The sequence below is a fragment of the Columba livia genome, chromosome 3 (genome assembly GCF_036013475.1).
Source record: "Columba livia isolate bColLiv1 breed racing homer chromosome 3, bColLiv1.pat.W.v2, whole genome shotgun sequence".
Lineage (NCBI taxonomy): Eukaryota > Metazoa > Chordata > Aves > Columbiformes > Columbidae > Columba > Columba livia.
The window spans coordinates 87,800,506-87,820,878 of record NC_088604.1 but is presented as its reverse complement, the minus strand read 5'-3'; the positions used below and the strand labels follow the sequence as shown (position 1 = coordinate 87,820,878).

At 58.1% G+C, this 20,373-nt stretch overlaps 1 protein-coding gene across 6 annotated transcripts; it reads right to left on the bottom strand.

Annotated features, from left to right (window-relative positions):
• Positions 1-5,676: 5,676 nt before the first annotated feature.
• CAPN11 (calpain 11) lies at positions 5,677-19,027 on the bottom strand. 6 transcript variants are annotated; one of them, XM_065058104.1, is made up of 22 exons: positions 18,914-19,027; positions 15,918-16,200; positions 15,270-15,339; positions 13,676-13,794; positions 13,401-13,534; positions 13,057-13,225; positions 12,393-12,476; positions 12,224-12,309; positions 11,938-12,012; positions 11,381-11,541; positions 11,132-11,301; positions 10,892-10,903; positions 10,412-10,623; positions 10,247-10,286; positions 9,922-9,987; positions 9,523-9,580; positions 9,360-9,424; positions 8,432-8,500; positions 8,247-8,325; positions 7,690-7,806; positions 7,556-7,614; positions 5,677-6,992 (listed from the first exon to the last, which is right to left on the bottom strand). In XM_065058104.1, the coding sequence occupies exons 2-22, from the start codon at positions 16,161-16,163 to the stop codon at positions 6,966-6,968; spliced, it is 2,118 nt and encodes a 705-aa protein (XP_064914176.1). In that variant the 5' UTR covers positions 16,164-16,200; positions 18,914-19,027; the 3' UTR covers positions 5,677-6,965. The 6 variants fall into 6 exon arrangements, with proteins under 6 accessions (XP_064914176.1, XP_064914180.1, XP_064914177.1 ...); XM_065058108.1 differs by having other exon boundaries at positions 9,922-9,984; XM_065058105.1 differs by lacking the exon at positions 18,914-19,027 and adding an exon at positions 17,846-17,980.
• Between the last annotated feature and the right edge of the window lie 1,346 nt (positions 19,028-20,373).

Genomic DNA, 20,373 nt, shown 5'->3' with positions numbered 1-20,373 from the left:
GTCCTATTTCACTACAAGGCTTTGCTGAAGCCCCTGAGCAGGCAGCTGGGTCCAAAATATGCTTGCCTGTCATTCTCTTCGAGCACCAGCAGTTGCCACCCTGCTCCCAGAAGGGCCAGGAATGCAGACCAGGCGGAATGCGGGAAAGGATGCCCCAGGGCACAAAACACTAAGGAGCAGATGGGGCACTCCATTGGGGAAGAGCTGTGATCTGGCTTCACACAGGGCTCCAGAGCAGGCTGGCAACGAGTGTCCTGTGCTTTCCAGCTGTGCTTCCAAGCTAAGCCTGCTTAGAGCAAGCGGCCAGGGCCCTGCAGTCCAGGGGAGCACGAGCTAGCCAAGGTGAGGGTGCAGGCAGGAAGGTCCATGCCTCAAGTCTGTGCCCTTCGTCTTCCCTCCTATGCCTAAACTTTGTTTTGTTCCTGGTGGCTGTCTGGCTTCATTTCCTCCCCTTGTTGTCCCCTTCAAAAACCCTGCCAAGGCCCTACTCTTGGCTCCCACTCAAGCGGAATTTAGGAGAATGAACAGACACAAGGGACCGAAAGCTACTGCTCCATCTCCCAGCCTGCCTCATGCAAGCTGTCCCTTGCCCAGCAAGTCCGATCCAAGGGTGGTTAGTTCAGCCAGGGTGACCTTTCCCAGCCCTGTGGATTCCTCTTGGGGAGCCAGCCATGGATGAGGAAAGCGGACTGGCCGTGCCTCAGCACAGAGACACTATGCGCCGAAACCAGAAACAGCTTCCCTACGGCTCAGCTCCAGGGCTGGGAGCTGCAAGGACCAGGGCTGACGTCAGGCCCTTGGGACTCGCCTCGCCGAGGCTCCCGGAGCCTTCTGGGCTATGGGTCTGCCGCGGTCAGAGAGCTCCAGCGCAGGCGCACCGCTCTGCTGCGTGCTGGCACCGGCCCCGCACCGCTGTGTTATGGGGAATGGGAAGAGCCTGGGCGAAGGAAGCAGGAGCCAAAACTTTGCTGCAGCTGTGTCAGGATTTATGCCTCCCTGGGAGGGAGCTTCTCCCCTTTTATCAGTGAGACAGTGAGTGTGGTGCTTGGCCTGCTCTTGTGACTCCTGGTTTCACTGTGCTGTGACTGACCCCAGCTTAAGTCTTTGCCTTGCTCAGTGCCTCGACTTCCCCAGCAGTAGCGCCCCAGTGGGACTATCCCTTCCCTGTGCAGAAGGCCCTTGCAGCATCCTGCCTCTGAACAGGCTGGGGACCACTGGGATGAAAAGTGCAGTGACCATGGCCAGCAGTAGTGACTGCAGTGATGGAGGGGAATGGAGATCTTATTCCCCAGGGAGCCTTACCTACTCCAAGGAAAAGCTGTGCCTGAGCCGGGGGAACCGCCCGTCCTTCCCTGCCTGCCGGGATAATCCTGTCCTTCAGTGCCACAGGGAAAGGGAGGTGCCGGCCAGGTGCAGAGGTGTTGCAGCAGAAGTGTTGCAGCACATTCCTGGGAGCATTGTGTGTGAGGCTTATGTGGCAGAGACACACAAGCGGAGGGGATGGAAAATCCCTGGGGAACAAAGGGGCTTCAGTGCATGGCCTCTGCAGAAACCTGCTCCTTCCCAGGGATCCAGCACAGGTTACAGCAGGAGAAGTTATCCTGGTGTAAGAGCCAGATGCTTGCAACATCCCAGCACTGGGAGGAAAGTGGGGCAGGGCTTGTTTGCCAAGCTCTTGGGACTCGTAAAGAGGCAGATTTTCGTCTCTTGCCAAAAATGTAGAGATGTTGCCAAGCTGCTTTCCCCATCTGGAAGGTCAGGGGCTTTAGCCTATCCTCCACAGTTGGGCAAAAGCATAGCCCAGGGAGGTGAAGGGACTTAACCCTGTTCCTTTGCTGAGTCAGGCACAGAGCTGGGACGAAAATGCAACCTCCAAAGAAAATTAAATCCTGCCAGTATCTACTTCCAAACACAAGATTTAGGCCACCAGAGTCCTGTGCCTCTGTGTTTCCTGGGTCAAGGCGTGTAGAGCCTTGCTGTAACTTCTCTAATCCACAGAGGATGTTTTGCTCCTGCAGCCACTACTCTATCTCTCAATGCTTTTTATTGTCTATCCTTTGTCACCGTTCACCAAGGAGCTCAAAATCCCTCACTAGGTGACTGGCTCCTTTTCTGCCAGGTACACATCAAGACCACTTCCTTTCAGGCATCCATTCCCTTTATCATACCAATCTCAACCAAGTATCCCCTATTTAATTGCCAGAGAGAGCTAGGATCCACTTCCTGAGCCCAAACAGGGACCGTGTACCCCTCCGTAGCACTTATTTCTCTCAGATGGTCAGCAGGCAGCTGGACATCAGCAAACAAGCGGCAGGAGATGCCCCTGGGTGGCACAAGGCAATTGTGGGGTTGTTGGGAGCCTGCAATGAAGCAGCGCTGGTGATGGGAGAAGAGGGCTGGAAGCATGGAAGCAGCCCAGCTGCAAGGGCTGTCCTCAGAATAGTGACAGAACTGCGAAGAGCTGTCCTCCTGTCTTCTCCCCCCTGCTGTTCCAAAGCCCTAGGGATTTGATTCACTTCATGGGGAGTGAGACCCTTCTGCTGCCTCAGGGGCAGGCGCAGGGGACAGAGCAACCATCAGCACCTGCCAGTGCTCAAAGTGGCTGACACATGGTGAAGGCTTTAGAGGATTTAGCAGGGAGCAGGGGTGCTGGAAAGAAGGGCATGGGCTTTGGGCATCTCCTCATGAGATGTGTGAGATATGCTGCAAATCTTGCTCTGGGTCTAGCACTGGGAGCTAACAGAAATGGGGGGAAAGAAGCTGAGAGGCAGCCGAGAGTCCTTTCTCTAAGGAGACCTCACCGTTCTGGCAGGGACCTGAGAAGGTGTTGGTGTTGGGGACACCAGTGGCACCCGAGCACCCAACCCCATGCAGGAGGAACGTGTGCCATTCCTTCTGGGGAGCAACATGAGTGTTATAAATAGTTTGTTTAATGCACCATGGCCAGGCCGTGGAAAGCCCCAGCCCATGCACATTCCCTGCTGCTGGTGCTGAGACGGCAGCTGTTGAAAAAGGCCGAATCCAGCAGCTGCTGCCTGGTGCTCTTGGCCCCCACCCCATGCTCGCCCCGTGGGGTGGCTGAGCCTGCAGTGTCCCTTGGCACGGGCACCGAGGCTCGCCAAGGAGGTGCCAGCTCTGTGCTGGTGTTGGCACTGCTCCCAAGCTGGCAGTGGCTGCAGGATGCTCCCGCCACCCAGCTGCTGGTGCTGGAGGGGTGAGGGGGACGGGAAGAGGGCTTTCCTTCCTGACAGCCCCTGCGGCAGCAGGGACACCGCAGAGCCTGGCTGGGAGCTGTGCGCCATGCTGGTGTCAGCTGCTGCCCACGCATGTGCCCTCAGCTGTGTCCCTCCACAGCCCTGGCTGGGGATGCTGGGCTGAGCCACAGACCCCCACTTGCACAAAGGCCCCTTGTGCCCACAGGACTGACATTCCTGCAGGCCCGGGACAGAGCAAAGTGCAGCCGAGGAGGAGACAGAGCCAGAGCCCAGCTGCCAGGGCAGCTGGTGGGGCCAGGTGGGGACAAGCTGTGGTCTTGTCCCCCCACGCCATGCCTGAAGGATGGATGTGAGCAGCTGGTGGTGAGAGACATGGACCCTCAGGATGGGCAGGCAGCTCTGGGCTGCAGGAGGCAGAGACACAGGGCATGGGGTGCAGGAGGAGATGCTGTGATGGTGGGGAGCAGGAGCAGTGGTGCTGTGCACCCATGGGTGCTGCCTGCCCACCTTGTGGACTCCCACCCAACACAGACCTGGGGACAGGTATGGGACAGGTGGGAGAGGGCTGGCTCTTGCTGCCTAGTGCCCACTAAGCACTGCTGAAATCAGTTTTGGCCACATTTGGTCCCCAGCCGCTCTTGCTCCTCACCTTATGCCAGCACTTAAGGACTCCACTGGGCCTCCTCTTTGTCCCCCTTTGCAAGGAGGGGGATGAGCCAGGCTACTCTTTGTGTCACTAGCTGGCAGCTGGGGAGCCCCCGGCTGCCGACCCCTGCAGATAGTGGGCTGTCAGCTGTGGGGGCCAGCGAGGCAAGGGATCTGCCAGCTGGCGCCTGAGGGAGGGAGGGATGGGGGCTTCTGGTAAGGCTATGCTGGGGGCACCTGTCATTCCAAAGCCAGGGCAGCACCATGCCCTACAATCAGGTCTCTGTGTGAACAACAAGGCCCCACAGCTGGGACAGTGATGACAGCTCTGCATGTTTGCCCCTGTGTCTCATCTCCCCTGAGCTGTTGTTTCCCAGAGGCTTTGGGGTTGCAAGGAGGAGCGGGGGAGCCCAAGCTGGCAAGCCCCAATGTACCCCACCCCATCCAGGGCAGGTCAGCTCACAGGTAGCCACGAGCCAAGTGCAAGTAGCCCATGGCCACCTAGCCCTGGGGAGCCTCTGAAGACAGACAGGCTGGGGAGATGCTCCCTCCTGCTGTCATACCTTGCCTCCCTTCTGTGCTCTGAGTCAGGTTGGCTCGCACCAGGGCTGGGTGCTGTCCCACCATGAGAGTGGTCCCAGGGAGCTGGGCTGGCACAAAGGGCACCCACACAAGGGATACTGAGATGCCAGTGGGGGGATAAAGTGCACAAGGGCAGTCTGCTTCCAAATGCTGAGCACCCTTGGGGCCATGTGGGCTGTGATGCCCCTCCGGGGTGTCAGCAAGGGGCAGGATGCACACACGGAGGAGTCCTGCTCTGATACATATTGTGAAAAGCCCCACCACCCAGCCCTCCACAGCAGTTTTCCAGGAAAACTTTTGCCTCCAGCTGTAGCCTGCATGGCCAAGGGAAAACACCAGCCTCCCACAGCCCCTACCCAGTGTCACATACCTGGTGTGGTCCCTTTCCAGGGTCCAGAGCTCCAGGCTGCCTTCCACTCCCAGCCACTCCACAGTTAACTCCATCCTACCAAAGCAGACCCTCTTTCCCCTCCCCAGCCCCTCCTGCTCCCTCTTCCTTTAAGAGCAGACCCCAGCTCTGCCCCCAGCAGAAGGGCCCCGGGCAAGGGACAGGCAAGGGCAGCAAACCATGACCAACATTCATCCACCCCAGCACAAAGTCTGACAGGTCAAACCCAGCCTGACCGGCTGCCTCCAGCCACTGCCAAGCTGCTGGCGGGACAGGAGGAGGGTGAGATTAAACTGCTCCAGCAGCTCCCATGGCAGAGGCACATGGCAGTACCCTAGGGAGCCATTTGGGACACTGTGGCCAGACCCAGGGCTACCCTAGGTGAGCAGAAGCGTGGCTGCACCACATCCTTGGGACAGAGACTGCGGTGAAGCTGTCCTGGCCTCCCACCCCAGCCCGGCACTGACACACTCCTCTTCCCACCCACACCAGGGAGCAAGCACCGGCTTTTCCTCCACTTGAAAAATCCCTGGGATAACCTAACAGCCCTGGCAACAGCACGCTGCTTGCTCTCACTTTGAAGAGCAATGCTCCATTACACCTCCTACATGGTGCTGCCCCTCTGTATCAGCATTAAGACTCACCTGCAAAGGAAGAGGTGAATTTTGAAAAAAATCGTAGGGGATATAGACCCCCACACCCCCACGACAAGACCTGTACTTGGTGATGCTCCTTCACCCATGGCCCAGGCTGGGCAAACAGTGTGCTTTGGGCTTGGCCCTGCATCTCATCCCCCCAGCCCGTGCCGTGGTGAGGGGAGGGTGGATGCGACACCCAGGCCACACGTCCAACAGATCTCGGTTTATTCCCGGAGTGCGCAGTGAGCGGGGTGAGGAAGCGGAGCTGCCGGGCGGGCAGCAGTGGTTAGTTATTGCTGCAGGTACATCCTCCAGTCGCGACAGGGGTCTGAGGAAGCCAGCTGCCTGCCTGCCTGCCTGCCTCTACAGGGCAAAGGATGGGCTGTTGCCCACCGCCAAGCTGGAGCCGCCCCGTTACCCCAGAAAAAGGTGAAGGGGAGTGGAGGAGCACAGAGAAGTGGAAATACGTTGGCACTGGAGCCCATTCACACTGGGCAAAGGAGCCCAAGGGAAGAGGAGAGTGCAACAGTGTGGGAGGGTAAAGGAGGGAAAAAACCCAACTGTGTGCAGGAGAACACCCCCCAAATCACCACCCCCCTTCTCTCGTGGGTGCTGACCCCCCGGCCCTGTTGTGTGGGCCATAAACAGGGTCAGTGGATGCCCCAGGAGCCCCCAGCATTGGGAGGGGAGGCCAAACCGCTGTGATGGTGGTGGCATTGCTGTGCCCAAGTGGAAGATGAGCTTCTGCTGCACTAGAGGGTGGCACATGTTCCCGTGGCAAGGGAGCCCCCAAACATTCAGTGCTTAAGTTTCAGGGCTTGACCCACTGATGGGGCAAAGGCAGGGGCATGGAGGTGGGAGTGATGTGTTGAAGGCCACGCAGAAAGAGCCAGTAGGCTCCATGCTTTGGTCATGCTTAGTGGTGCTGAGCGCAGTGCAAGGGCTTCAAGAAGAAGAGTATGGCCCTTCCTCCTCCCAGAAGGCCACTCTGGCTCCTCAGGAACACGCTGCCTCTGCCTGAGCAAGGCAGTAGCTGCTGATGCTCCCAGGCGTGTGCAGAGACAGGCAGCACGTGCCAGCAGGTTTGGGACAGAACTAGAGCAAGCGGTATGAGTCCCCCCTCTCTCCCCTCCGCAGCTCCTGCCTCTCTCTGCTCTATAGCCACCCCCCAGCCTGCTCCTTCACTCCTGCCAAGCTTGGTGCAGGGGTGCACAGGTACCCCATGCTGCTTGCCCTCCTCCTGTTCTGGGGTGGGGAGAGAGGAGGGGGGAGTAGAAAGAAGTCCAGCCCAGAAGAGAAGAAGGACATCCCCTGCCTGCCTTGACCTCTGGTCCACCAGAGAGGGTGGCGTGAGGCTTGCTGAGAGGCAGGGCTGGTGGCTCAGCATGGGATGGAGCGAGGGAGAGGAGTATCCTGTGTCCACAGATCCAAGGGGAGGCACTTGGAGGGGGCCTGGCTCACTGGGGTGTCCCAGCCACAGCGGATCTGTTGTGGCTCCTAGCCGCACATTGTCAGCAGCAGCCACTAGGAAAGAAAGGGAGAAGGGATGAGCAGGGGCTCATGCATTTTTGACGTGCCCTCATGTGTCAACTCTGACAGCCTTCCAAGAAACACAGAATGACAAAATGTTTGGAATTGGAAGGGACCTCTGGAGATCATTTAGTCCAACCCACCTGCTAAAGCAGGTATGCCCAGAGCAGATTGCACAGGACTGTGTCCAGGCATGTTTTGAATGTCTCCAGAGAAGGAGACTCCACAACCTCTCTGGGCAGCCTGTTCCAGTCCTTTCACCCTTAAAGTAAAGGAGTTTCTCCTCATAGTCAGAGGGAACCTCCTGTGCTTCAGTTTGTCCCCATTGCCCCTCATTCTGTTGTTAGGCACCACTGAAAAGAGTTTGGTCCTATCCTCGACACCCACCCTAAGCAAGGAGCCTTCAGCAATCGCGTTTTCTCATCCTGATCTTTTATGGGTTCTTTCCCTACTCAAGGGGCTGGAGGGCTTTCTACCACCTACCCCAGGTGCCCCGTTCACCCTTATGCCTTGTCACCTTGTCTCCCACCCCACCTCCCACTAGGCTGAGCTCTCACCTCAGTTAGGTTCATGACGGCAGTACCAGTGCCTTCACGGTCCATGCTGTGGAAGAACCCTGCAGGGGCACAAAAGCAAGGTGAGCAACACATCCCTCTGTTCCTGCCCTCCCTGCCCTAAAGCCACCACTCACTGAACATGGCCTCCAGCTTCACAAGGCAGCAGACAAAGTTGTCGAAGTCCACACCCATGTCAGTGTCTGCATAGCGGGCCACCACAACCTGGTGCAGCCTGTTGTTCAGCTTGAAACCTGCAAGGCAGAAAGTGGTCAGCACCCCAAGAAGGCAGAAGAGGTGGGTGTAGCTATGAAAGTCCACGCCCCCACCCGAAGGGGCACCCTGTTCAGCCTCAGCAGGGAGAGGGGATGCTCTCCCTGGAGCCATATGACTAGTTATCTCACTGATCCTTCTCAGGCCTCTGCTGTGCCAGGATGGGACCCTGCAGGTCAGAGGAGGACAGAGGCTGGGACCACCTTGCGTGTGTCACTAACTCTGAGGCTGCAGCACTTGGCACAGCTGGGATGGAGAGAGCCCACTGCAGACATGGGCCACATCTCACTACCATGACAAGTTGGCTCCAAGCAAGCAGCATAGGCTGGTTTCACTCTTCTCCAGCTACTTGGGACTGGGCTCAGACAGCAGAAGCACCCTCCCCAGCTCCCAGCCCAGCCCTATCCTTCTCCAGACCTACCGGCTGACTCCAGAGCCAGGCGCATCTCATAAGAGCTCATGGTGCCTGACTTATCCAGGTCATGCTGGCGGAAGATCATCTGCAAAAACATCACAGAGGAGGTGAAGGGCAGGCTCTCCTGTGGCTTCCAGCCTGGCTGTCCCCTCACCTTGCTGCAGTGCACCATGCCCCCTCCTCCTCCTTACCAGCCAGCTCCGGATCTTGTTCCACAGGATCTGGAACTCCACCAGCCCAAGGCGGGCACTGCCATCTTTCTGGGGAGCAGAGGGTCAAGGAGAAAGCAGCCAGCAAAGGGGGTGGCATAAAAGAAAAGCCATCAGATCGCAGCCATCTGACATGAGAAAAGCCTGGCCACACTTGACCTACCCAATTTCCCCCCCAATCTCCTGTCTGCTTTGCAGCATCAGCAAGATCAGCCTGCAACCCAGCGGGGAAAAGTGCAACACTTAGCCTAGTTGCTGTGCCACCCCCTGGGAACAGCTGTGCTGCTGCTCTAGGAAGGCGCATCACTGTGGTGTCCTCAGAGCAAAACTGGGCTGGCCTGCAGCAACAGGAGATACTGCAGGGCCAGGACGGAGTAAGGCTTGGAGGTGCTCCTCTACCCTCACCTGACCCCTCAACTGCATGTCCTTGTGCAAGCAGGAACACGAGCCGTGGCACCTGTTGCTTCACACCTCTCATCCTCAACTGCTGGACAGGATGGTTTGGGGGGAAAGAAGCTCAACAGCACTCATTCACTTCCAGAAGTGCCTTGAAATCTGGATGGCGTCATGTCACATCAGGCTGGGGAGCCTGGAGGAAAGGGAAGCACAGGGCACTTATTCTTGGAAGGGAAGCCTGAAGGCACTGGTGGGGCTGGGCTGTGCTTCTGGCGGCAGAGCCAGGGTGCAAAGCAAGCAGGGGAACTGACAGCCCTTTCCAAAGAACCTGCTGCTAAAGTCCAGGGGTGTAGGGCAGATGGCCCTGAAGCAACAAGGATCTCTCCCTGCCTCCCTGCACCAGCATGCCTCAGCATGGTTGGAGAGCCAAGCCCCAGCTCCTGTGGAGAAGTCTTGCCGCTGACAGGCTGAGCACCAGGGAAGCTGGTCCCTGCCCACAGCACCAAGAAGATACATCCATCAGGTTGACCATGTTGCGGCAGGAGTCCAGGCTGAACCCATCTGTCTTCAGATCTTTGTCTGAGGAGGAAGGAGAAGGTTGAGCACATGCATCAAAAGCCAACCTGCTGAGCAGGCCTGGGCTGTGAGGAGCAAGGTGCAGGAAGGGTAGTGCTTACGTCTAGCGATGACTCTGTTCAGAATAGTCCGGAGCTCAAAGACACTGATTTCCATGTCCTGCAGCAGGAGAAGAGTTAGCAGCACCCCTTGCCTGCTCTCTACCCAACTAGTGGCCATCCCCCTGCTCCTGCTTAAACATCTCTGCCTTAGTCACAAAACATCAGGGTGCCATTGCATTTTCTGCATGCCCAGAAGAGTTTGGGCCACAGCTGGATGCTTCTTCCCCAGATCTGCTCCCATCACATCACCCCTGGGGGCAGCTGGGCTGAGTCGTGGCAGAGATGGACCTGTTGCAGGATTGGACTGAGCAAGCATGAGGTGGACTGGAGCTTTCCTGGCCACAGGTCCCATCCCCTCCCAGTCTAGGGCCCCCCAGAGCTCAGCACAGCTGTACCCACCTCCCCTGCCAGCTGCTGGAACATGTTCTTGAAGCCGTCCTCTATGTCATCCTCAGTTATTTCCTCCTCGGGTGATGTGGACCAGAAAGAAGAGGTTAGTGGTCAAATCTGGGCTCTGCCCTGCCTCCCAGGCTCAGCAAACCCATACTGGAAGGAAAGCTCTTCTTTGTTCTTCTCATCTTTGTTACTTCCCACATCCCCGTCACCGTGACCCTGCCAGCACCTCTCCAGCCACAGTGACATCCCAAACCCAGGCAGCCATCTCCTGCCTGCAGCTCGCCCTCCCAAGCCCCAGCACCAACCCAACCAAAGCAGCAGGTCCTACCTCATCTGCCAGATCTGCCGAGATCTCCTCGTCCAGCTCCCTGGGGGCAGAAAGGAGGAAACCAAAATGATGAGCAGGGTTCCCAGCCAGCAAGCTCCCTGCAGTGGGGAAATGTCCCCCCCCGCTCACAGACACAGGGTGTCCCCTGGCCAGGCAGGGACTCACGCTGTGTCCGACTGCTTCTCGGTGAAGACTCGCAAGATGAAGTCAGCCTCCTTGTGTGGCTCAAAGGTAGAAGGCACAACGATGTACTCGCCGGGGGGCAGCCGGATCTGGTTGCTCACCTCCCGCAGGTTGATGAAGGTCTCGGACCGTGCCCGCGACTGGTTTCGCAGGAAGAAGTCCTTCTTCAAGTGCACATGCTGGCTGCCCTGGGCCTGGGGGAATGAACCCGCTTGTGGACCACAGCCCCGAAATGGGGGAGACCCACAGGGCATGATGGGACCAGAGCCAGCCCCATTGGACAGGACAACCCTGCCCATCCCAGCAGGAGCCATCCCTCCTGCAGGGAGATGCCCAGCACCCATTAGTGCCCTTGTCACTGTCACAAGGTGCACATGCATGCATGCATGTGCCTTAACCCATTCCTGCCCACTCTTGTGCTCCCCTCCAAGAGGGGGTAGGCTCCGGTGTCTCAGCAATTACCTCCTCAGGAACCTGCAAGGAGGAGAGAAAAGGGGAAGAAAAAAAAAAGAAAAATCAGAATCCCAGTACCTGTCCCCATCCTTTACAGCGTGGAGAGCATGGGACAGGGGACATTAACCCACAGACCAAACAAAGCAGGTGGGAAAGGTTTCCTTGAGGACTGGGATGCCAGGTCCAGGCAGCACTGGCAAGGCTGAGCTGGTCCCAAGGAAGCAGCATTGGGGTGGGGGCGGGGGTTACCTCGTAGACAGCGAAGCCAATGGTGTGCATGTCGCCCCCCACTCGCCGCTCCCGCCGCCGGTCCTTCTGCATCAGAGCCACCAAAAAGCTGCAGGCCACCTCATCATCCCCAGGGTCATCATCCTCTTCCAGCAGCTTGATCTTAAACTGGGGGTTGATCCAGAATGTGGCTGGGAGAAAGAGGATGTGTGGATGAGACACCCAGCTCAATTGTGCTGCCAAGAGCAGAGATACAGGGGAAAGAGGTACCTGGGTGATTCCTGCAGCCCCCAGCAGTGCTCCCCCGGCGCCATGTGCCCTCAAACACCTGCGTGTGCCACCTGCTGAGCTCGTCCTTGGTGAGGGCATCGGGCGTCAGGTTGCAGATCTCCAGCCTGGAGAACTCCCTCATGAAGTCCCGGAAAGACATCCTGTGGGAAGCAGGCAGGGGCTGGGGCCAGGGCACTGCTGGGGGGCAGGGAGGAGGGCACAAGTGCCTCTGGACCCAGACAACATTTCGGAAGAATTAAGTGACAGCAAGATCTTTTACCCTGAGCAGTTATAGCTCATTTAAAGCTGGGTTTGGGGAAGAAGGTATGTTTACCCTTCCTAGATGTTTATTGTGGATTTAGTTGGACTCCCCTGAAGGGAGGAAAATTATTAACTAGATCAGATGAGAAAATGCCAGCAGGCTCTCCAGTGCTGGAAACCCAATTCATAAAGGCAGGTCATGTGCTTCAGGTGAAGCAGAACCGTGGGATCCCAGCTTCTCTGCTCCTTGCCAGGCTGGGTGCTGAAGAAGAGCAGCACTTTGCTCTGGCACTCACCAGAACTCTCCATCCTCCATCTTCAGCTGCAGCTCTTCCCTTTCATCAGGGTCAATGTTGTTCCACTCAGAGGAGCTGCATTAGCAGAAGAGAGACAATTAGATGAGGACTACTAAAGATGAATCAAGAACACTTCAGAGCAGGCCCTCGACTGTCCCCCTCACCAATGGGAAGGGCACTGCACGCTGCAAATATACCCACAGCAGTGCTGTGCACTTGACTGATGTGTGTGCAGTGCCTGCTGGCCTGCCCGTGGTGGGACTAACGTCCCATCTGTCGAACTCACCCATCGCTCCAGGCTCCAGTCCACTCCACCTGACCCCAGGGGTTCCTGATGCGGATGAGCTGTTCCTGCTGACCCCGGTAATTCACCTGTCGACCAGACACAGGAGGTTGTGCCCATGCCACTGGCCAGGCTATTTTATTGCTATTAAAGTCTCACATAGCTGACTCACATCTCTGAAGCCTGTGACAGAATAGGCATGGCCCTTCACCAGCTTCTTGAAGGTCACTGCTTCCATATCAAATGCACTTGTGATCTGAGGAGAATATGCAAAGCTCAAGTGAATATGATTAAATTCCTGTAATGCTATCCCTACCCCTTCCCTCCACCATGTGGAGAAATCCCCTTGCTTTGCGGTGCTCCAGCCACATGAAGCAGCAGGTACCAGCACCCTCTGCTCAAAGGTTGCTGGCTGAGGACAATGTAAAGAGATTTTCCCAGCCTGAAGACCCTGAAGATCCATCAGGGAACCACCCAAACTCCAGAAAGCAAGAGAAGGATTTCACAAGAGGCAACGGATGGAAAACCCCACTCCAGGTAACTCTCAGATGCTGATGTAAGACATGGCGGGAGTTATAGGCAGACTCTTGTTCAACAGCCTGTGCTCGAGATGGACATTCCCACTCCACCCAAAGGAGCCTGTTCCCAGCAGCTGGGCTGCAGCCCCACACACTGTGCCCCCAGGCTGCCATGTTGCCTCTGGAAAGGAGGCTCTGGTAAGAGGGGAAAGAAGTAACCTCCCGCCTGGTGTCCCAGAGAAGCAACTGTTGCCACAATTTCAGGCTGTGAGACCACTGCTGCGGCAGAGCCCCTGGCTCATCCAACACACCACTTACGTCGATGGAGCAGCCCAGCAGGGACCCCCTCTCCAGCGCCTTGCGGATGATGTGGGCCATGTTACGTGGTGGCCGCTTGAGGTCATACATCTCTGCCACACCGCCGGTGAAGTCCTCGAAGCCCTCGGTGGTGCTGCCCCCCGAGAGTGCCTCATAGCAGCCGTTCAGCCTGCGCACCAGGAAGCAAGAGGGGCACGTGAGGTAACAAGGACATAACACACTGCTGCTCTCCAGGCACGCAGCACAAGCAGGGCCAGGGAGAGAAATTACTACCTCTACTCTGCCTCACGCAGCGAGGTCCCCTGGCCCCCACCCACCCACGTGTCCGCCACGGTGGTACCCACTTGGCATAGGCCTTCTCCAGCAGAGCACTCCAGAACTCAGTGCACTCCGCTGAGTGCACAAACAGGAGCTCCCCATCCTTGGTGGGCAGCTGGTCATCCACCACCACGTCCACCCACTCACCAAACTGCCAGATCTAGGGGGTCAGGAGAGAGTGGGGTGAGCTTGGAGCATCACACAACTTGCTTATCCCTACCACTGAGGGATTACCTCAACCCACCACCCTCCCTCCCACCCCAGCCCACCAGCCGTGGAGGGCCAGGAGCTCCTAGCCCACCTGGAAGTGGAAGATGCCGGCATAGTCCTCCTGGAAGCTCTGCCCATGGGGCACCACACGGTGCAGGAGCTCCTCATTGAGCGTGAGGGAGCCGATGGCAGCCAGCAGCCAGCAGTCCCCTGGGGATGGAGAGGAGCCACTGTGAGCACCCACCACCTCCCTAGCTAGGGGTAGCCAGTGGCTTTGCAGGAGGCTGTGGCATGCCCTCCTTGCAAATATCTGGGGCTCCCCAGCTCAAAAAGCATGTGGAAAAATCAGTGTGTCCAGCAGGCAAACAGAGCTCAGGGAGCCAGGCTCGTTCAGCCTGCCTTGGAGAGCAGCGTTAGTTCAAGGCAACTGGGAACAATCCTCCCTGACCCAGAGCCTGTATCCAGACCACCACATACAGTCAGCACCAACAGCCCCCTCCTGCAGCTGTTTATCTAGATTCTCCTGGAACTCATTTGCATGATTGCCTTCCACATCTCAGATAGTGAGCTCTGCAGTGGAATTACACTGCAATTTTCAAACTGCATTTGAAAAAGCATTTTATCAAGCTGGATGTTTAATGCTGCTGCCCTGGTTTCTCAAATTGTGAGCAACATCACCACACTTTTCCTTCCAAGTGCTCTTAACCACAAATGCTGCTCCAGGCTAGCACTGCACTTTAAATTCTCTGCCTTCGTTCCCCTTTCTCTTTTGACTTTGAAGCCTGTCACACCTTAGCCTGAGTCTGGATAACCTGTACTGGGCTGTGGTTTGACAAAATGGCATTTCAGACTTTTTAATGACTAACTGAACACTGCTGCAGTGCTCTGGGCTGTTACGTGCTCCAGTCAACACCTCAAATTTGTCCTAATTACTGGATGGATTAAATGTGGTCAGCCCTGAAACCAGCGTGCTATGTGTGCTCAGGTACATGATACTCCCAGTCAAGTGCCCAACCTGACCCAGGACGACACTCTTGGTGGTACCCAGATCTGGTTCGAATGACCTCGAAATCCCCGTTGCCAGCCCTGCCAGCCTACCCAGCTCGTTAACACTGCTCTCCTTGTGTCAGTGCCTTTGCCTTGGGAGACACCCCTGGAGAAATTACAAACCGCCCCTTCTACTCCATAGCTCAACTTTCCTTCCCTTCTGCCATACCACGTTGCTTTGCAAGCACTTTGTCCTGACCAGCACATCCCCACTTCAGCTTGTTACTGTTATCAAGCTACCCTCCCTCACCATTTACCAAAGCAGGGAGCTCTTTGGAGCAGCTCCTGGTGGTGTTGTCAGCATGTGTTCAGACACAGGTCCACTCAACATCTCCCCTGATCTTAGCATGGTCAGGCTGTGCACACACCAACTCGTTTTTCTGAAGCCTTAACCCAGAGCCACCAGGAGGCACAGGGTGACCCCTGCCTTCCAGTTTCCACCATAATAAATGGGAAGGGAGCCCAACAGAGATGTTTGTGCAGTGGCTGGCATGAAAATGCACTGCACGGGCCTGAGGAAAGGTGCTGCAAACCACTCCACTCTCAACTTCACACAATTACATCTTCTCCCACCACAGAAGCCCTGCCCAGCCACTGCTCTCCAGACCAGGGTCTGGGGACAGAGGTCCAGCACTCACCCAGAGCCCCCTGGCAGATGTCTGTCCTGGTTGCACCTCCAACAATGAACTGAGGATCACCCACTAATTCCTGCAGGAGGAGAGAAGAATCAGATGCTGGTGCTGGATCTTGGCAGGGCCTGGGCTTCTGGGGGGCTGGCACCCACTGCAGCTCTGACTTGGGAGGGTGTATGGTCTCCAAGAGACACTCCCCACCTGCCCTCTGCCAGAGAAAATGGCTTGACTGCAACCCTGAGCCCATCACAGTAAGGGGGGGCAAGATCTGCTGCAGCCATGGGAGGACATAGCTAGATAGGCTAATGGCATTCCCCTTGCACTTGTGGCAGCAGGGGATATACACTCTCAAAAGCCCCAGTCACCAAGGGTGACGCATCAGTGCCATGATACCCAGAAGCACTGATGTAGCCCACCCATTTTAAAACCCACCCTCTGCTGCCCCATGGAAGCAGAGCCTGCCAGAAATGATGCTTTTCTGAGCAGACACTCATGGGGCATTGCTCTAGGCCCTTGGGAAAGAAGGCTGTGAAGCACTCAAGGGAATTTGAGAACTGAGAGGAGCCAGGCTGCAGCTTGGCAAACCACATCACTGCAGGCATTGCAGGGCAGATGTTGCAGCCCAGCCCGAGGAGAAGCAAGCCCAGCACTTACCGATGGACGCTTCCACTCCACCCCCCGCGTCTTGCTGGAATGAGGCCCCAGCTCCTTGAATCCAAGGGCAGAGGGGCCAGCTGGGAACTGGGGGTCCCTAAAGAGAGTGCCGCTCTCAAGGCACTCCTGTTTGAGGGCCTCATAGTCCTGGTTGAAGTACTTGATGGCGTTGTTGTGTTGGCCGAGCCCCTCGGCCCTCAGGCGGTCTCTCTGCAGACGGGCAGCCATCCCACCAAAGGGCATCATAGCCGGGCACCGGCAGCGCTACCTTCAGCTCCTCTCCCTGCAATGAAACAGGCACGGGTGGCATGAGGCAGGGCTCAGCACCCGTGCAATGCCTTGGGGACATCAGCCATTTCACAAGGTGCCAGGCTGGGCAGACATCCCAAATTCCCCACCACCCCCCACATCAGGGACCTTCTCTACCAGCATTGCTCCAGGGCAGTGAGCAGAGCTGACACACAGAGCATCCCTGGGCTGGGCTAATGTACCAGGAGTACCTCCCCAAATCCCATCCTTGGCAGCAGACCCATTCTGAGCCACGGCCTCCAACCCAGCCATCGCAGCCGTGCTGTCTTTAGGGGACGTGGAAGGGGCAGAGCGGCTTTGAGGGACGGCGGGGAGGAAGCAGCCCCTTGGCAGCCCAAACACAGCTCTCCAGTTGCTGCCGCACAGAAAGGTCGAGCCTGGAGGAATTTCAGCCGCTTTCCACCCCCAACAGCCTCTCCTTCCGACGCAGTTTTCCGGGACCTTCCCTCATCCCGGCTCCTCCTCGCCTGTCGCAGCCAGGAGGGCGTCACAGCCACCCCGCAGCTTCTCCCAGCCCTGGACGCCTCTCCCTCGAAAGCCGCCCCGGCTGCCTGAGCACTGAGTCAATAGGGCCGGGCCGGGAGGAGCCCAGCGCAGCGCAGAGACAGCTCTATCTATGGGGCCAGGGAAGGACGAGGGAAGGAAGAGGCGGGACGGCCCTTCCCAGCACACACAGCCAGGGTGACTCAAGCTCTGGGGAAGGGACACAGGGGCAGCAGGGCAACCCAGCACCAGGAGACTGAGGCAGGGCAGATCCCGTTCCCTCGCTCTGGCAAACGGCTTGCCACAGGCTTTCTGCCTGGAGGGTTTAACCAGCAGCTCATGGCTGAGCGCTTCAAACTGACATGACACAGCTGCCAGGCATGCCCGGCCCTGCAGCCCTGCCCCGCTGCCGTGGGGCAAGCCCCAGCTCCCCTCCCTGCACCCAGCTGCCCTCGGCCCAGCTCAGGCACCCATGGCAGGAGCTGGCACTCGTGTCCACCGCAGCGCCCAAGCAGGAACGGGCCTCCGGGGGCCGTGTGGTCCAAGCCCCCATGCAAGCAGGGTCACCTCAGAAGGGCTGTGGGGCAGGTGCCACCACCATGGGCCCACCAGCATTTGCAGGTTACCCCAGCCCACTCCCCAGCCATCTCAGCTATTGCTTGGCAGGGTTGGTGCTGAATACTCCGGAGGTCTCTCTATGTGAAGCAGTTGAGTGGTCCTCAGGTAAATAACCCAGGAGCCAGCAACCCACTCAGAGCAGTGTGCTAAGGTGCCCGTGCTGGCTTGCTGCCTCCCCATCCATTGCTCCACCATCCCTGGGATGCTCTAAACCCACTATCCTTCTCTCAGCCCTTTTCCATCATCTCCTCCCTCTGACACCTGCTCTGCAGCCAACACACTGGCAGCCTCTCCCAGCAGCGAGGCACTCGCTGCCCGCAGAGCTGGTGGGATGGCTCCTTTGGTCAGAGCCGCTGCCCAGCGCCCAGGGCGGGTGTGGGAGGAAGAATTTCAAATGCAGCCACCCACACAGCCTCCAGCTCCCACCTCACCAGCTCCCCAGCACCCACACCAGGGCAGGCCGAGGGCTGGGGAACTCCCCCTGCCTGGCTCCGTGCACCCTCTCCTGCCCAGCCTACCGGCACTGGACATGGCCGCGGACACGGAGAGCTGCGTGCAGACCAGACACGGGCACCGTGAGTTATTCTTAGCTCTGTGGCTCAAAATACTCGGGGAAGGTTGGGCTCAGTGGCAGACGTAGGTCACGCAAGCGCAGAGAGAGAAAAAACATTTGAGACCCCAAGATGGGACAGGAACCACGTGGGGCTTTAGGCAATGGGGTCAGTTACTGACACCCCCCCAGGCTGATGCTGATGGACACTGCAGGCGGAGACACGGGGAGGAAAGGGCATGCAGAGACAAAACAAGCCCCCAGGGCACTTCTCCACACCAGACAATATCCAACCGCAATATGATGCTTCCCAGTATCAGAAGCACCTCTGATCCCTTCTAGGTGAGAGCAGAAATACACATTGGTCCCCACAGGGTCCATGATAGCTCAGCCCAGTTAGCACACACTGAAAGACCCTTGGACAGCATCAATGCTGAAGTCCAGCCAAAAATCTCTGCAGACCTCTGATTCGTCAGCTGCTCTGGGAGATCGAAAGAAAGGGGGAGCTCCCTTCCTCAAAACGAGCTAGGCCGAGCCCAGACACCGCATCCTGCCGCATACTCAGCTCGGGGCAAGGAGCCACAGCCGCCCATCGAGTCCTACAGTGCGTAGGCAACAATCAGCCCATTCCCGGCCGTCCGGTGCCAAAGGTCCTAATTTCCTACAAGTTCCCCTTTATGCTCCCGCATCCCCTCGATGAGATGCGGCGTTGGCTTGGGGTCAGCATCGCATCTCGGGTCGCTGCGGTACCCAGTTTACACGCCGCCCTGATTGCGATGCCTCCAGGTCTCTGCGGCTCTGTTACCTAATGCAAAAATCCCCGCGGATAAAAAGGGAGGGGAGAGGCAAGCCCGGAGCAGCTCAGAGCCCGGGGAGAGCAGCCGGACGGGCCCCTGCCGTCGGGCGGGTGGGGCTCCCCCACGGCGGGGGCTCCGCTAAGGACTCCTGCCCGCCCAGCGGCGGGTGTCCCCCCGGTGCTAACCCCGACCTGGGGGTCGGAAAAGGGTGAGAACAGGGATGGGGAGGATGGACTTACGGAAGCTGCCGCTGCCGCCGCCACCGCCCTACCCGCTGCAGCCCAGCCCAGCTCGGCCCCGCGGAAGGTGGGGTTTGGGCGGGCAGGATGTACGAGCAAAGGCGGGAGGGCGGTGGGAGGGGGAATTAAAGGCGCAGCGACCGTTCACAACTACCGGGAGGGGATTGACCGCGCCTGCTGGTGCGGTCCTGGCTGCTGCCACCACTCCCCAGCTCCTGGGGATAGGGGGGGGGGTACAGCCGGGCTGGGCGTGCTTCTCCGCCTTTGCTGCAAACAAAGGGCTCAATGCACATGGAAACTGGGGCTGGAAGGAGAAGAGGAAGCAACTTTCACCTGGGAAAAGATTTGGGAGTGACATGACACTGACTGGTGCTGCTGGTGCTGGAGGTGACATGGCACTGGAGGTGCTGCTGGCCCGTCAGCTTAGCTAGGTGAAGCCCTGCACTGCACCTTGACCAATGGTTTGTTGACTTGGTGGTCCCATGGGGTGTCACCCAACCACTGGGGTCCCTTCTCTGCCCCTTGTGTCTGGGGAGGCTATGCCAGCACCACCTCACTCCTGCAAGCCCTGTCTGCCATGGCCAGCACCCACCCCACCAGCTGCCCCTTGCTGCTGGGTGCCAGCAGAGCCCATCCCAAGCAGGTCCCACTGCCCTGGGGCTTCCCACAGCAGGGCTGCCGTTGCATGCCCTCCATGACTCACGGTGTGGCTATGCTGGGTGGTGCCATTGCCAACAGGCATGGCCACAGCAGGGCCTAGCACTGCCCCATGCAACCCAGTGAGGTGCAACGTTGGTTATGTCTGGCCTAACGTGGCCCAGCATGGACAGGCACAGTTTAGCCTGGTGTGGCTTAACCCAGCATAGACAACATGGCCCGGCACAGCGTGGTGCGGTTTGGCATGTCCAGCTCAGCTCAGTTTGGCATGGCATGGCCCAGCCTCACCTGCCCCAGGTCCAGGAAGAAGCACTGCACTGCCATTCTCTTGGTGCCAGGGCTGAACTCAGTGATCCCAATGGGTGCCACGAAACGTGGGTGTCCTTCTCCAACGCTCATGCCTGGTTGCAGCTGGGGAGGCTGTGCTTGTACCACCTCACTGCAGCACCCAGCTGCCCCCTCAGGCTTCGCAGAGTGCCTGCTTTCTAACCCACCCCACTTTGCTCCAGGAGGGCACATCCTTGCTAAGCAGGGAGCAGGTTGCACATGAAGGCAGGAGCTGTGTCCTTTACCCAAGGGAAGGGCAACCAGGCCATTCAAATCCAGCTGTGGCATGGTCCTGCTGCCGCACCTACACAGGAACACTCTGGCCTGGGCCAGGACCCATTCCCACTTAGGAGAGCCTGGCACAGGGAGCTTGCTCTGCCCACCCTGCTACAGAAGAGGCTTTGGGGTGCCCTGCTCTGGAGTGCAGCAGCACCCACTCCATATTCTCAGGCAGAACACAGCTGCATCACTGCCTG